At 37.2% G+C, this 13,857-nt stretch overlaps 1 protein-coding gene across 1 annotated transcript; it reads left to right on the top strand.

Moving 5' to 3' along the window:
- The first annotated feature begins 317 nt into the window (after positions 1-317).
- Positions 318-5,835, top strand: KRT12 (keratin 12). The gene is made up of 8 exons (XM_011383080.1): positions 318-915; positions 1,280-1,362; positions 2,341-2,497; positions 3,349-3,510; positions 3,611-3,736; positions 3,877-4,097; positions 4,777-4,847; positions 5,314-5,835. Exons 1-8 carry the CDS (start codon positions 367-369, stop codon positions 5,409-5,411), a joined length of 1,467 nt encoding a protein of 488 aa, XP_011381382.1. The 5' UTR covers positions 318-366; the 3' UTR covers positions 5,412-5,835.
- Positions 5,836-13,857: the final 8,022 nt, after the last annotated feature.

Raw genomic sequence — 13,857 nt, 5'->3', positions numbered from 1 at the left:
TTTCCTACCGTGTATAAAATAATAGGCAGTGCTGAGAATACAGGCAGTGGAATAATTTGGAGGAGAAAAATTCCTTATGACAACCTATCTCTACTCCACCCAGATTTCTTTTTTGTATAACAAACATGTCATGGGCACAATTATTCAATTATTTCTGTACCAATGAATTTTCAATATGCATTAACCATTTACTTGTTGAGCTGGTCAAAAAAAGAGGAACACTATATTTTGAATGGGGAGAGTGAATTTTTCAACTGTACCACCCATTTCGTGACCTATAAAAGGCTAACCTTTCTGCCTTGCTGACACTGCTTCCTCTCAGGTTGTGGCCACCTTCCCCAGGCTGTACATCTCTCTAGCATCACCATGTCACTCTCAGTGCAGACCTCTGGGGTGTCCAGGCGGTCATCTTCTCAGAGTGGGGCACTGGGCAGAGCCAGGGGCATGTCTGCTTCCAGTGCTGGAAGTGGCTATGGGGGAAGTATCCTTGGCTTTGGAGGCAGCTATGGGGGAGGCTTTTCTGGTGCTTCCATGTTTGGTTCTGGTTCTGGCTTAAGTGGTGGCTCTGGAAGTTTCTTTGCAGGAGGACTGGGTGCTGCTTATGGGGGAGCCCTGGGAGGTGGCTTTGGAGGCCTGGGGATTGGATTCGGGGGAAGCCTAGGAGGTGGCTCTCCAGGTGTTCTCTCTGGCAATGATGGAAGCCTTCTTTACGGATCAGAAAAGGAAACCATGCAAAATCTCAATGACAGATTGGCTTCCTACTTGGATAAGGTTCGAGCTCTAGAAGAGGCAAATACTGAGCTGGAAAACAAAATTCGAGAATGGTACGAAACACGAGGATCTGGGACCGAAGACCCCGGGTCACAGAGTGATTATAGTAAATATTATCCCTTGATTGAAGATCTCAAGAATAAGGTAAGAATATGATATTTTGGAGGGGCTCTGAGAATTATTTTTTATTTTTCTTTTTTGCTATCACAATGTTTTACAGTGATAATCACCTAAAACTTAGATATTTTTTCAGCTCATCTACATTTGAAGCAATTTCTCACATCAAGATATTTAATTTCATTTTATCATAACCATTTCTGTAGGAAATGTATGTTTCCTATTTTTTAAATATTCTATGAATATATTTTCTTTACAAAAAAATTAAACTGTCTTAAACTCTTACTATCGTAACATTTTAACATCATCTAAAGTTTTCCTTTCAAAATTATATTTAATACTGATCGATATTTTAGGGCCTCATTTTGTGTGTCTTCCCCTATTTTGCCAGATCATTTCTGCCAGCATCGGGAACGCTCAGCTCATCTTGCAGATTGACAATGCAAGACTGGCTGCCGAAGACTTCAGAATGAAGTGAGTCGAACAAAAGAAAGGCCCATGATAATGGACATGTCCCACTATTTCTTCTTATTCCCTGTCTTTCTGCCTTCATTGATGGCAACTACTTTAAACCTTCTGCAGTTCGCATGCTCCATACATTTAGTGTTTTGATAAATGTACACTGGGTATTCTAGAAAGTAACTAGATTCAAACACGATTCACATTACATGTCCTTAAGCATACATTGCTTAAACTTGGGGCTATGGATAACCATATTTGTAATTTGCTAACAACTCATTATGTGACATGATAATTCCATCAATGTCCTAAACCTCAACCTTCCATGTATCGAAATGAATTAGTATGTTTTTGCCCGAGAGTTAAATGAAATGACTTTTCCTGATGACACATAAACCTAAAATATCAACCATGCATTTATTTTTATATTCTATCCTCCTCTCCCATACTCCACCCTCCAGACATAAAGAGGAAATACTAATGTCCTTTTTGCTCCACAAAATTTCCACACAGGATGTTGTAGTGGTGAGAATCATGAATCTGTAAAATCTTAGTAAAAGTTACAAAATAAGAATCAATGTTTTAAATTAAATCATGACTAAAAGTTAAGCAAAAAGACTTTTTATTATTTTATTTTCAACTGCTTTTAGGATGCTGTCAGAAACTCCACATAGAGATGGCCTAGTACTTACTGTTCATAGCCAGAGCAGCAAGCCAAAGAGGAAATTGTTCCCTGGGGTGCAGTGCTGTCGGAGTTTGTTGCTGGTAGAAAAGTATCAACCTCATAATTTTTCACTTCTCTCCAACTGAGCAGTAAACTGTCATGAAAAAAGAAAAGAAAAAGTTATAAAAAGAAAAACAGCATCATACATTGCAAAGCTGCCATTTTTAAATAGTCATACAGATTAATGCTCAAAATAGCCCTGAAGATGGCAGGGGCCTTATTCAAATGGATGTGTTGATTCTCTAAACTGTTTTGTGCTTGGTTTTCAGGTATGAGAACGAGCTGGCCCTGCGCCAGAGCGTGGAGGCCGACATCAATGGCCTGCGCAGGGTGCTGGACGAGCTGACCCTGGCCAGAGCCGACCTGGAGATGCAGATCGAGAGCCTGACGGAAGAGCTGGCCTACCTGAGGAAGAACCACGAAGAGGTCAGCCAGAAAGGGCAGCTTGCTAAGCTGCTTTTTTTCTCCCATACCCCAAAATTAGTTTTGAATTTATGAATTTGGAGTTAGAACACACATGAAGGATACACTATCTCATTGCTAAAATAGCTATTTTGAATTTCTGTGTGTGGGGGGGGGGTGAGGGCTGCTGCTTCTGGTGGTATTGGTGGTAGTTCTATGAAATTTTAACAGACTAAAAGCATTTTCCAATTTTGCTATTTCGTCATTAGGAAAGAACTATCAGAATTTTAACTATCCTGATTTAGTGATTTTTAAAAAATACAGTATTTTTAAAGTTAAAAAACAAAAGTCTACCAATAACAATATATATATACATATATATTACATATATATATTAGAGAAATTGGCTATACTCAGCATGATACACACATGGAACTCTGATATGCCTATAACGGTGTCTACTGGAGGCTGGTGTATAGAATGGACATCAATCATGATACTCGACAGAGGCTTCTAAAGAGCTTTCTACTAGAAATCAACGACTGTGATACAAACAGTGTGCAAGCCTACGTAATGTCTGCAACCCTCGGCATGGCAGCTGTAGCTGAAACCCCCAGTGTACCCTTTCCACCAGGCCTTCGACCCAAAGAAGTAGGGCCAGGAAATTTAGGGGGTCCAGGAAAATGTCTTAAGTTCTTTTAAAATCAAAAGAAAACTATGAATTTTTAGGTTAAAACTGTTTTAATATATTGTATTAAAATGTTTCTCTTATACCAATGCAGTTGTAAAATATAATGTTTAATATTTTTGTAGAAAAAGAGATCCACAAAAGTCATAATGGGCCCCTGCACTCCTCTCTCACTTGCTGTCCCCAGGACCTCCAAAGCTTCCGGACTGACGGCCCAGGCCAGGTCACTGTAGAAATGGATGCTGCTCCCGGGGTGGACCTCACCAGGCTCCTCAACGACATGAGGGCGCAGTACGAAGCCATTGCTGAGCAGAACCGTAAGGATGCGGAAGCCTGGTTTATTGAAAAGGTACCGCTAACAAAAACAAAAGGCTTTGTTTGAATACATTCGCAGAAAAGACCTATGAGAGCAGCGCTCACTCACACCCCCTCGCCCTTTTCCGTGGCAGAGCGGGGAGCTCAGGAAGGAGATCAGCACCAACACCGAGCAGCTTCAGTCCAGCAAGAGCGAGGTCACGGACCTGAGGCGCGCCTTTCAAAACCTGGAGATCGAGCTCCAGTCCCAGCTCGCCATGGTAGGGCCCACGCAAAAAGACGGCAGCGTCATTTCGACTTCCAAAGAAAATCCTGCATCCAAAATGTTAGGATATTAACTGCCTTCCTCATTTCAGCCCCCTCCATTGTTATGTCTGTGCCATTTCCCTCCCACGTGCAGAAGAAATCCTTGGAGGACTCGTTGGCCCAAACCGAAGGCGAATACTGCGGCCAGTTGTCCCAGGTGCAGCAGCTCATCGGCAGCCTGGAGGAGCAACTGCTCCAGGTGCGCGCGGACACGGAGCGCCAGAATGCAGACCACCAGCGGCTGCTGAACGTCAAGGCCCGCCTGGAGCTGGAGATCGAGACCTACCGCCGCCTGCTGGACGGCGAGGCCCAAGGGTGAATAGAGAACTCAGGTTGAAAAAACCTGAGTGGCTGACCCACAGGAACACCTGATGTAGTTTTGGGGGCAATAGAAGAAGAAAGGGTTCTTCAGTTGACAAAAAAATAACAAATCTAGTAAAGACATGGCTTGGATTTATTAAGTGCTCTACACTTCACAAAGTGGTGTCACCCATTAACTTACCTGATAATAATTCATAAAATGCTGGGATGAATAATGATGCCACCACAGAGGCATACTGCAAACAATTACTAGAAAAATCACCCATTCAAGTTCTGATATCAGTGTCCCAATGCTAAGAATGACACTTGAAATAATAGCCACCTCAGATCTACTGTAGCGGATTTTCTAAAAGTAACAGCAGCCTGGACTAGTGGGCAGAACTCAGGACCATAAATCGGGAAATCTAACTTCTGAAACCAGGTCCTCCATTAGTTGCCGAGTTGCTTCACTTTGACATCCTGTTTTAGGCAGGGCTTGAAAATAAAGGTGCGCTGCACCAATTGATGACTCTCAGGATACATCAATCATTCTTGATCAAGAAATTTGGAATACCTTCTCTGTTTGGCCCTGGTTTTATGTACATTTATAATTTTTAGCTCAAATAGCAAACTCCTTATTTCTTGTCATTCCAGAAAGCATGGTGTGATATCATCTCCCTTGTTTTCTTTACAGTGATGGTTTGGATGAAAGTTCATCTGAAACAGACTCCAAATCTCAAGCACAGTCCATTGATTCCTCTAAAGGTATGCTAAAGATTCCCTAAAAATTACTTAGAATAAATAAAGATTTATTAATGACTAAAGCTGTAAGATCTCATTACTACAGTATTATTAATAACTTAAAGTATATTTATATTCCAAGCCAAGAAAAAATATTTATGGAGAAAGATGAGTAGTCTGTACTTTATTACAACTTTTGGCAAGTCCAGGGAGGGAAAAATCTACCCTACAAAGAGGTATTATGAGCATCATAACTACTTTTTAAATGCTTAAAGAGAGAACTATTTTCATTTGTGCATAAGACAACACTGAATACATTTCATTTTCATTGAATAAAACATATTTTTTAAGAATGCAAAAGTCACTTTTGAAAGTTTAAATTTGATGTATTGTATCACTCAATACCTCATTTAGAAGGTTAAGTTAAACAACCAATTTTGATGAATATTTGAAACTAATTTTGCTCCCTTTGTTCCATCTTTATCTTTAGACCCTACCAAAAGCCGAAAAATCAAGGCAATTATCCAGAAGGTGGTGAATGATGAAGTGGTCTCAACTCAAGTTCAGGAACTTGAACAACTAATATAAAATTTCACAAGATCTGCCCCATGATTGGTTCCTTAGGAACAAGAAATTTACAAGTAGAAATTATTCCTTTCAGAGTAAGATGCTTATTAGTTTGATCTCTATTTTTGTCTGTTTCATTTTCTTTGGATTCCTATTCACTTTGTGTCCTTTTTGCCCTTCAATTCTAAGTCATTGTGGCCATGTTGGTCTTTATAACAAACAAAAATTGCCTTATATCGTTTCAAACTTAAAGGAGACTTTCAATAAACTTTCTTCTATTGACCTGGAACATGCTTTTAATCACAGGACTTTGATCAAGTAGTATTGTTTTAATAAAGTCAATTTTAAAAGATGAATGATAATAACATGAAATCTGTGCCTTCTTGATTGCAATAATAATGTCAATTGCATAGAGAGAGGTTTATGAAGGAACTAAATAAAAAAGTACATAAACTACTGCAATTAAAGGTCAAGGCTGGAGATTAAGTTAAGAAGATCCTTTTTACATCAGCCCATCAAGGTTACAGCAAAATGATATCGTGCACTACAGGGCATATCAATTGTCCTGTTAATTTTCTGGACCTTCTTCCACTCAGTCAATAAACACTTATTGAACTCCTACAGTATGCCAGACTGGAGACTCTTCTGGGAATGGTGATACAGTGAGGTAGGGCAAATCGAAGTTCAAAGGACTCATGGAGGAAGAAGCGAACAATATGTCAGGGGGCAACTAAATGCTTCGTCCAGAAATCAAACAGGTAGAGAAAAGAGAATGAGAGCAGAAGAAACACATGTGAAAGGACACAGAGGTATGAACAAATATTGCTTTGGTGTCATTTTTCCTAGGATAGGGGTTTCTACGGGGGTGGTTAAAACCCATAAATCAATAAAAGATGCCATGTTCTGGGCTGGGGCAGAAGGTGGCCAGAGTCTAAGCCTGAACATATGGTGGTTTCATCTGGGTTGCCATTTTCAAAACTGTAAAAGGAAAACAAGAGCAGGATTTAATGATTCAAGAGCCTGGGTTCTGAAGCCAGACTGGGTTCAGATTCTGGCTCTGCTACATAATAGCAAGTAACCTAACCTCTGTGTGCCTTGGTTTCCTGATCCTTAAAGTGGGGTAGGTTTTGTGAAGAGGAAATGAGATAACATACATAAAACACTAGGAACAGTCTCTGGTACCTAGCAAGTACTCACTATTTGTGTCCTGTTATTATTTACTGTATGGGACCAAACTGGTAGGGAGAAACCAGGGGAGCTGATGAGTAAGGAGTGTCAAAGGGAAAAGAAGGCAGAGGGAGGATTCATGGCAAACCTGGAGAAGTTCCAGCACTGAGTGCAAAAGCGCATGGAGAGTTATTATGCCATTTTAAGATGGCTTGCTTCAGTATGCAGCTTTCTGAAGTCACAGTTTCTTTCAATATTTGCTAGTGGCGTCGGATGCTCCAATCATCTCACTTAATTACACATAGCAATTCAACTCACTGTCTAGCCCTCCAGAGCATGTCCTAGGAGACCCTTACCTTTCAGACTCAAAGAGATTATCAAGGTCTTTTCCTGAACAAGGTCCACAGTCCCCAAGTGATAATAATGTTGCTTTTTTGGTACTCAGAAGTGGCTGCAAATAAGTTACTGTTTTAAATAACATCTGTTTTCCTTACAACTACATTATGAATTGTGTGAGATTAAAAGGAGAAAAAGGTTTTGTACAAGTATAAATCCAGTGGTCATTTCTCAGCTATCATTTTAATTTCTCAGCATTCCCTTCTTTTGGAAATATTTCTCCACTGAGCCCCCAGAGACATCATCTCGCTGGAAGCTCAATCCTCTTGTTTTTCCTCTCTACACTCTTCCCCTAATCTCATCTAATCCCATGGCTTTAAATAACCATCTATGGATGATATTAGCAAGACTTATTGTGGTGACCATTTCACAATATATATAAATATAATATCATTATGTTGTATACCCGAAACTAATATAATGTTGTAGGTGGATTACACTGAAAGAAAAGAGAGAGAGAGAGAGAGAGAGAGAGAGAGAGAGAGAGAGAGAGAGAGAGAGAGAGGAAGGAAGAAGAAAGAAAGACTATCTATGCATTGATTACTTCTTGTGGTAGCTCTAAGATGGCCCCAATGATCCTTATCTCTTAGCATACATGTCCCTGGGTAGAGTCCCCTCCCATAATGAACAGAGAAGGCCTATTGAACAAGTGACAGTATGTAACCTTCGACATTAGGTCACAAAAGCATTTCAGTTCTGGCTTGATTTCTTAGATTGCTCACTCTGGGGCCAGTCAGCTGCCCATAATGCTACACTATGGGCGAGCGTTGGGGGAGGGACATACCTGAAAAAAATCTGTGATTTCACAAAATTTCCTATCTAAAATCACAATTTTCTCCTGATAATATCTCAGTGAAAATGTTCTATAATCTTCAGTTGGCAAAAGAAGCATTATAGTTTTTATTAAATGTACTTTGCCCTACTCTCACTGCCAAGAAAGACAATTAGCACAGCATCCCTATCATGAGATTCCAGCTCTCATTCACTAGACCACAAGCCATAATTCAGCATATGCATGAAAGACCCTTTTGGACTTAGCCATTAATGAATTGCAGACATGAAAAGTCTGTCTTACTCATAAGAAAAAGCTCAAGTACAGGATCAGATAACAAAAGACAGCATACCATTTATGATTATTTTAAAATCTAAAATTTTACTAATTTAAATTTTACTTTTATATGCATTTGTTGTATATACAAGCTTTTTTAAAAAGTCTGGAAAATACTGTTTATACTAAACTGTTATAGTGGTTATCTCTTGGGGATCGGCAAGGAGTTTGAACAATATTTTATTTGTTTATTGTACATTTTTTTAATACTTAACGAATGGGTGTGCAACTTTGATAATTAAGGGTAAAATTAATTTTAGTTATCCAGAACAAATGGGTTTACAAGTAGTTCACAGTAGGAAGGGAACCATCTAGAAGACAACCATAGGTTGCCAAAACAGGCACTTCTTTAGGCTTTGTTAGAGTGCCACCTAGTGGAATCTCAGGAAATAAACTTCTTTAAAAACTAACCCTGCTTTTCAAGCCACTTGAGATACTTTTGATACTAGAAAGCTTTGAGTTTTTTTTAAAGAAAGAGAGAAAGAAAGGAGAATAGAAAAAAGTAAACCTTTTTAAAAGCATAAACATAACAAGTTAAAACTTCTTATTTAAGTAAGTGGTATTAGTTCCCAGAAAGTCCACCAGTAAGGAGGCAAGTTCTATAAGGCATAAAGAAGAAAGCTAGTAATTATTTACAGTTTAGAGAACCAGAGAGCCAATCTGCACTACTCAAGCTTTTAAAAATATACACAAACATCAAATGAAAACTGTATAAACATAGCTGAGTATATGGCTTTTTATGGGGTAATAAGTGTTTCTTAAATCTTAGAACTGGATTTAACATCTAAATATCATTGTTTAATATCAGTATCATAAAATCAAACTAAAAAACATTAGTGTCTTAATTAAATGTATCCTCTTTATCACTACAGCCTTTTTAATAAAAGCTAGAGTTGCAACATTCAGCAATATTTATTTAAAAAAAATTATGACGATCGGAATTCACAACTGAAAAATAATCATCTGGTGAATAAATAAATTAAGGTACATCCATACAATACGACCTACCAATAAAAAAAGAATGGAGCTACTGACACAAGAACATGGATGAATTTCATGAAAAGAAGCCAGGATCAAAAGAATATATGCTGTATGATCCCATTTATATGAAACTCTAGGGAAAACAAATCCAATCTAAAATGACAGAAAGCAGATCAGCAATTGCCTGGGCTGAAAAGGGTGGAGGAGTGGGCATTAACTGGGAAGGGTTGCAAGGGAACCTGTAGAACTGATGAAAATATTCTACATCTCAATATGGTGACAGTTATATGGGTATACCCATTTGTCAAAACTCTTCAAATTGTATGCTTAAAATGAGTAGATTTTATTGTATGTAAATCATACCTCAATAAAGTTGATTTTTAAATAATTTAATTGTCTGTCTTCATGACAATGCTGAGTTGGAAGCATTGACAAAGGAGCCAAATAGGATAAATGATGTACTAGGATGGGCTTGCTTGCACCTGCTCTTACATGCTGGTTGACAAAAACTCAGGAATTTTTCAGGAATTTTTCAAGTTAGGTATTAAACAGTTGGTAGCTTCAAATTGGCCATGATGGGAATATTTACACTATGGAACTTAGGCTCTATTTATATATTCCCCTGGAGAGTCGGTTTGTAACAGCAAACCATGAGCATAATAGTTAAAAACACAGATCAAAGGCTGACTGCCTGGGTTTGAGTCCAGCTCTGCCAACTTCTAGTGGTTTTATTTACTCCTCTGTTCTTCAGTTCAAATTAAACTGACTGTGAATTTTAGTTGCTAAAAAATGTCACTGTCATTGTTTCACTATGCTTATATTCTTAAAGAAATGCAATTTTTCTTCAAAATCATGGAAACAGACCTTACAAGCAGACTTTTGGATAAACCATGCTAAATAAAAAATATAACAGTCCACAGAGAGGTAGTACAGGCTAACAGATAGAAACTAGATGGTATTTCAGGCTTCACTCAGTGAGTCATTATTCTACTCAGAACAAGTTACTCAACTTCAGATGAGTCATCTTTTACAAAGACACAATAATAAAATTATGTTTAATCACATTCTCCTCGCATTTTGGAATCCTTATTAAAAACACTATAAACACGGGGCACTATGAACTTGGCAGGTCAGAATATGTTCACTTAAGTTATCAGCTTGGAACCCACTTCCTAAAGTTATATATACATGCAGTTTCTGCTGAGAAAAATATGTCCATTTTGAAATGTTTTGTTTATTTGCAAATACCATGGGACTTTTTAAAAATCATTTAAGACTGCAATTTCACATTTCAAACAGAGCTACAAATACAACTTTTTTTAACCAGTTGAAATATAATTTTTATTTTAAAAAATTCAATTGGTGTATTTATGTACACATGTGGGGCATCACATATTCATCTTTTGTGCATTTATTCATTCAACAAATATTTATTTAGCACCAACTATATGTAAGTCTTTACATCGTCCATTGAAAATAACCTGTTTTTATGAACTAAAGGTAAATTCATGATAGTTTCATACGTCTTTGTTGCATTGGTATAAATGGAGTAAGGTGAATCATTATCATTTTTTTATTGGCAAAAGTTTCATTGCTCCACATGTGGTATATGCTGATTATTTGACAAAAGTGTGAGGAGGCTTAGTCAACCCCTTTTGGAAGCTATGACACCTCCTCATTCATTTTTATGAGTTTTATAAGTTTTAAAAAGGAGCAACCCATACTGTTGAACAAATATTTTCAGGGCATATTTTTTAATTATGATATCTTAAGTATTTAATTACATTTTATGTTACATTTTGCACTATATAAAAGTACCTTCAAGGTACTTTAAAATGTTTTCACTGGACACCCATTTTAAATAAATTTATGTGGTAATTCTGGATGATAGAGTAATTTTTTTTCTTAAAAATCAACATTTGGTGAGTGAGAGAGAGTAGTTAACATGAAATTAGTAATAGAGTAATTTTAATGTTAAATTTCCCTATCTTATTTAATAAGTGACTGAGTAGGCTGATAAATAACGATATAAATTTTCGTCATTTAAAAAAAAAAAAAACAACAACATATAATCAGCATCTAATCAAGAGATAATCCTGGAACAAAAACTACAGAACTAGGTCCAGGCTAATATAGAATTCATTCCTCAGTGGTGTTACAAATAAAGCAGAACAAAGTCTAGTTTCTCTGCCTCATTAATCCGAGGCTGGGGGTAAGGGAAAGTCTTCCAGGGGGTGATGTGAAGGTATGAGAATTTGACTCAGTTCTCCATTGGAGTCTTCAGTGGAAGATCTCCCTCCCCTACGTGACTCTGAGAGATGTTTGTAGAGCTGGAAGGAGCAAGGAGAACTGAATGCTACCCAGTGGGAAGATGAGACTCGCTCTAGGGGAAGGTAGGTCTCAGAAGGGAGGAAAACCCAGTGAACATTTTAGTCATCATTATCATCATTATCTGTCACCTCCCAGGTACACAGAGAACAGCTGCATGACAGAGATAATTTCTGAGGAGTTAAAGGACAACATAATATTGTAAATCCCAAGATACAAAGCTAAAGTGGCAGGTTATCTAATTATTCGCTGATTTATCCAGGAGATTTTTTAGCTGCATTTTCCAAAATATTGGCACTCTGAGAACCTAATCATATAAAACTACATTTCAAAAATGCGTACTATGAATCATAAAACACTTGTTATATATGCAGATATCCAAACATCTTACATCATCATAATAACTTACCTCTGTTTAGGATATTTATGAGTCATTTATGTTTGGTTTGGTCAGAAAAATCACCAAATAAGAAAGCATTATTTTTACAAATTTATACATTTCAGTCAAACTGAACTTAAGCTAAACAATACAAGAAAAGTTATTCCACTGTCAATTAGTCTAAAAATCCTTCAATTATAACTTTTTAACTAGGTCAAGGTCCATGTCTCCTGGATCCATCAATTTATTTATTCATTCATTCAATAAATATTCTAAGCACATCCTGGCCATATCTGGCTTTTTGCCTCCTAAATTTCTGTGATCTAATTACTTTTCTCCATTTCCACCACCACCAGTCTGGTCCAAGCCACCATTCATTGTCTTTCTCCTAGAGGACTACACAGCTTCCATGTGGCACCCCCAGTTTTGAAAACACAAACTTCATCCTGTCACCCTATTGCTTAAAACCCCATGGTCTTTGGAATAAAGACCCAAATCTAGCAAGGTCTGGCCCGGCCCCACTTCCCTCTATACTTCACCAGCCTAACTGGCCTGATTCAGCTCTCCTACACTCTGCTTCTTCCCACAGGCTTTTCTGCTTTTTCTAGAATGTTTCCTCTCCATTCTGGCCTAGTAACTCCTACTCATCAGTCAGGTTTGAATTCAAATGTCACCTCCCCTGAAAAGCTTTGACTAGCTTCTGCCCCTTCCTCCTCCACCACCATTAACGAAGTCAGGTTCTTCTACCATACACCCTCATAGTACACTGTAGTCTTCCTTCATAGCTCTTAGCGAACTGGCAATTATGTATTTATTTGAATGACTATTGAATTCATGACTGCTTCTCCCACTGTAAGATCTCCAAGGTCCCTACTGTTTTGCCATCCACTGTAGCCTTGGCGTCTAGCACAATGCATGAAACAGCACACCTAGCCCACTGCATGGGAGACAATCAATATTTGTTGAATATATGTGCATGGGATTGTGTACAAGTTCTAGACTATTTACTCAATAAAAGTTGGAACTTAGCATAGGGCTACCATATAAGAGGCACTCAATAAACTTTTGCTACATGAATATTGAATGGTGGTGATATTTTCTTCCATTATTTTCTTGAAACATTCATCAGATTATTTATTTATTTATTTATTTATTTGTTTGTTTGTTTATTTATTTTTATATTATGGTGACATTGGTTAACAAAATCCAGTACGCTTCAGGGGTACAATTCAGCAGTGAATATATATATATATGCATTGCATTGTGCATTCACTGTCTATTTATTTATTAACTCTAAAAGTTTCTACCACTCATCTTTGGCAAGATTGAATGAATAAACTTTAGCTTATTAATCAATGCGTGGCAGCTAAGCAGTGTCCATCGCACAGGAGACACTATGAGGATGCTCTGAATATACTTAATTTGAATCTATTTATTTCGGTTACTTTATTTTAAAAAAAAATACATGAGTAACATGGAAATGAATTCCACTTACTTTATTCTCCTTAAATCTTAATATAGGAATTATGCTGTCAGGGACTAAAACACCAGTAAGAAGTTGTTGTATTTTACTGAGATTTTCACTTAATTCAGAAAACCTTCAAGATACTTGACACTCTATGGAGATTTAATTTTTTTAATAAAAAATATACAAATCCTAACTTGGAAATTTCACAAGGCATATTGATATAAATTGTATTGCTCAATATACTGTATTTAATGATTCATTAGAAAGTTATCTTCAGTTTCAATTAGCAGTCTTGTAATTTATGATACATTTTTTTTTTTTTTAGGAAATTAACCTGAGGATTTTTTCACATACATCTAAAGAGTACTAGGAATTGTTTTCACAAAATAAGAGTAACTTGGTTTCTACAAAGTTTCTATAAGAGAAAAAAAGTGTCCATTAATGTTCAATTATAAAAGCAATCCCAGAATCCCCTTGTTCATCATTAGAGTATACTCTGTACACAGATAACCAAGTAACAATGGATATAAAACTGAGTTCTTTTAAAGCATCTATTGGGGAAAAAAAGACTGCCTTTCCATGAAAAAAAATTGAGTCTGAAACCTTAATACTCCTGGCAATCTAGACCAAAATAGAACTT

The sequence above is a fragment of the Pteropus vampyrus genome, unplaced genomic scaffold (genome assembly GCF_000151845.1).
Source record: "Pteropus vampyrus isolate Shadow unplaced genomic scaffold, Pvam_2.0 Scaffold503, whole genome shotgun sequence".
In the NCBI taxonomy this organism is placed as follows: domain Eukaryota; kingdom Metazoa; phylum Chordata; class Mammalia; order Chiroptera; family Pteropodidae; genus Pteropus; species Pteropus vampyrus.
The sequence above is the reverse complement of the archived record's forward strand: the minus strand, read 5'-3'. Positions and strand labels throughout refer to the sequence as shown.

Coding starts and splice junctions, on each gene's coding strand:
- KRT12 (XM_011383080.1), top strand. CDS start 367: ATGTCACTCTCAGTGCAGACCTCTGGGGTGTCCAGGCGGTCATCTTCT. Junction 2,498..3,348: donor TGAGGAAGAACCACGAAGAG/GTCAGCCAGAAA, acceptor TGCTGTCCCCAG/GACCTCCAAAGCTTCCGGAC. Junction 3,737..3,876: donor TCCAGTCCCAGCTCGCCATG/GTAGGGCCCACG, acceptor TCCCACGTGCAG/AAGAAATCCTTGGAGGACTC.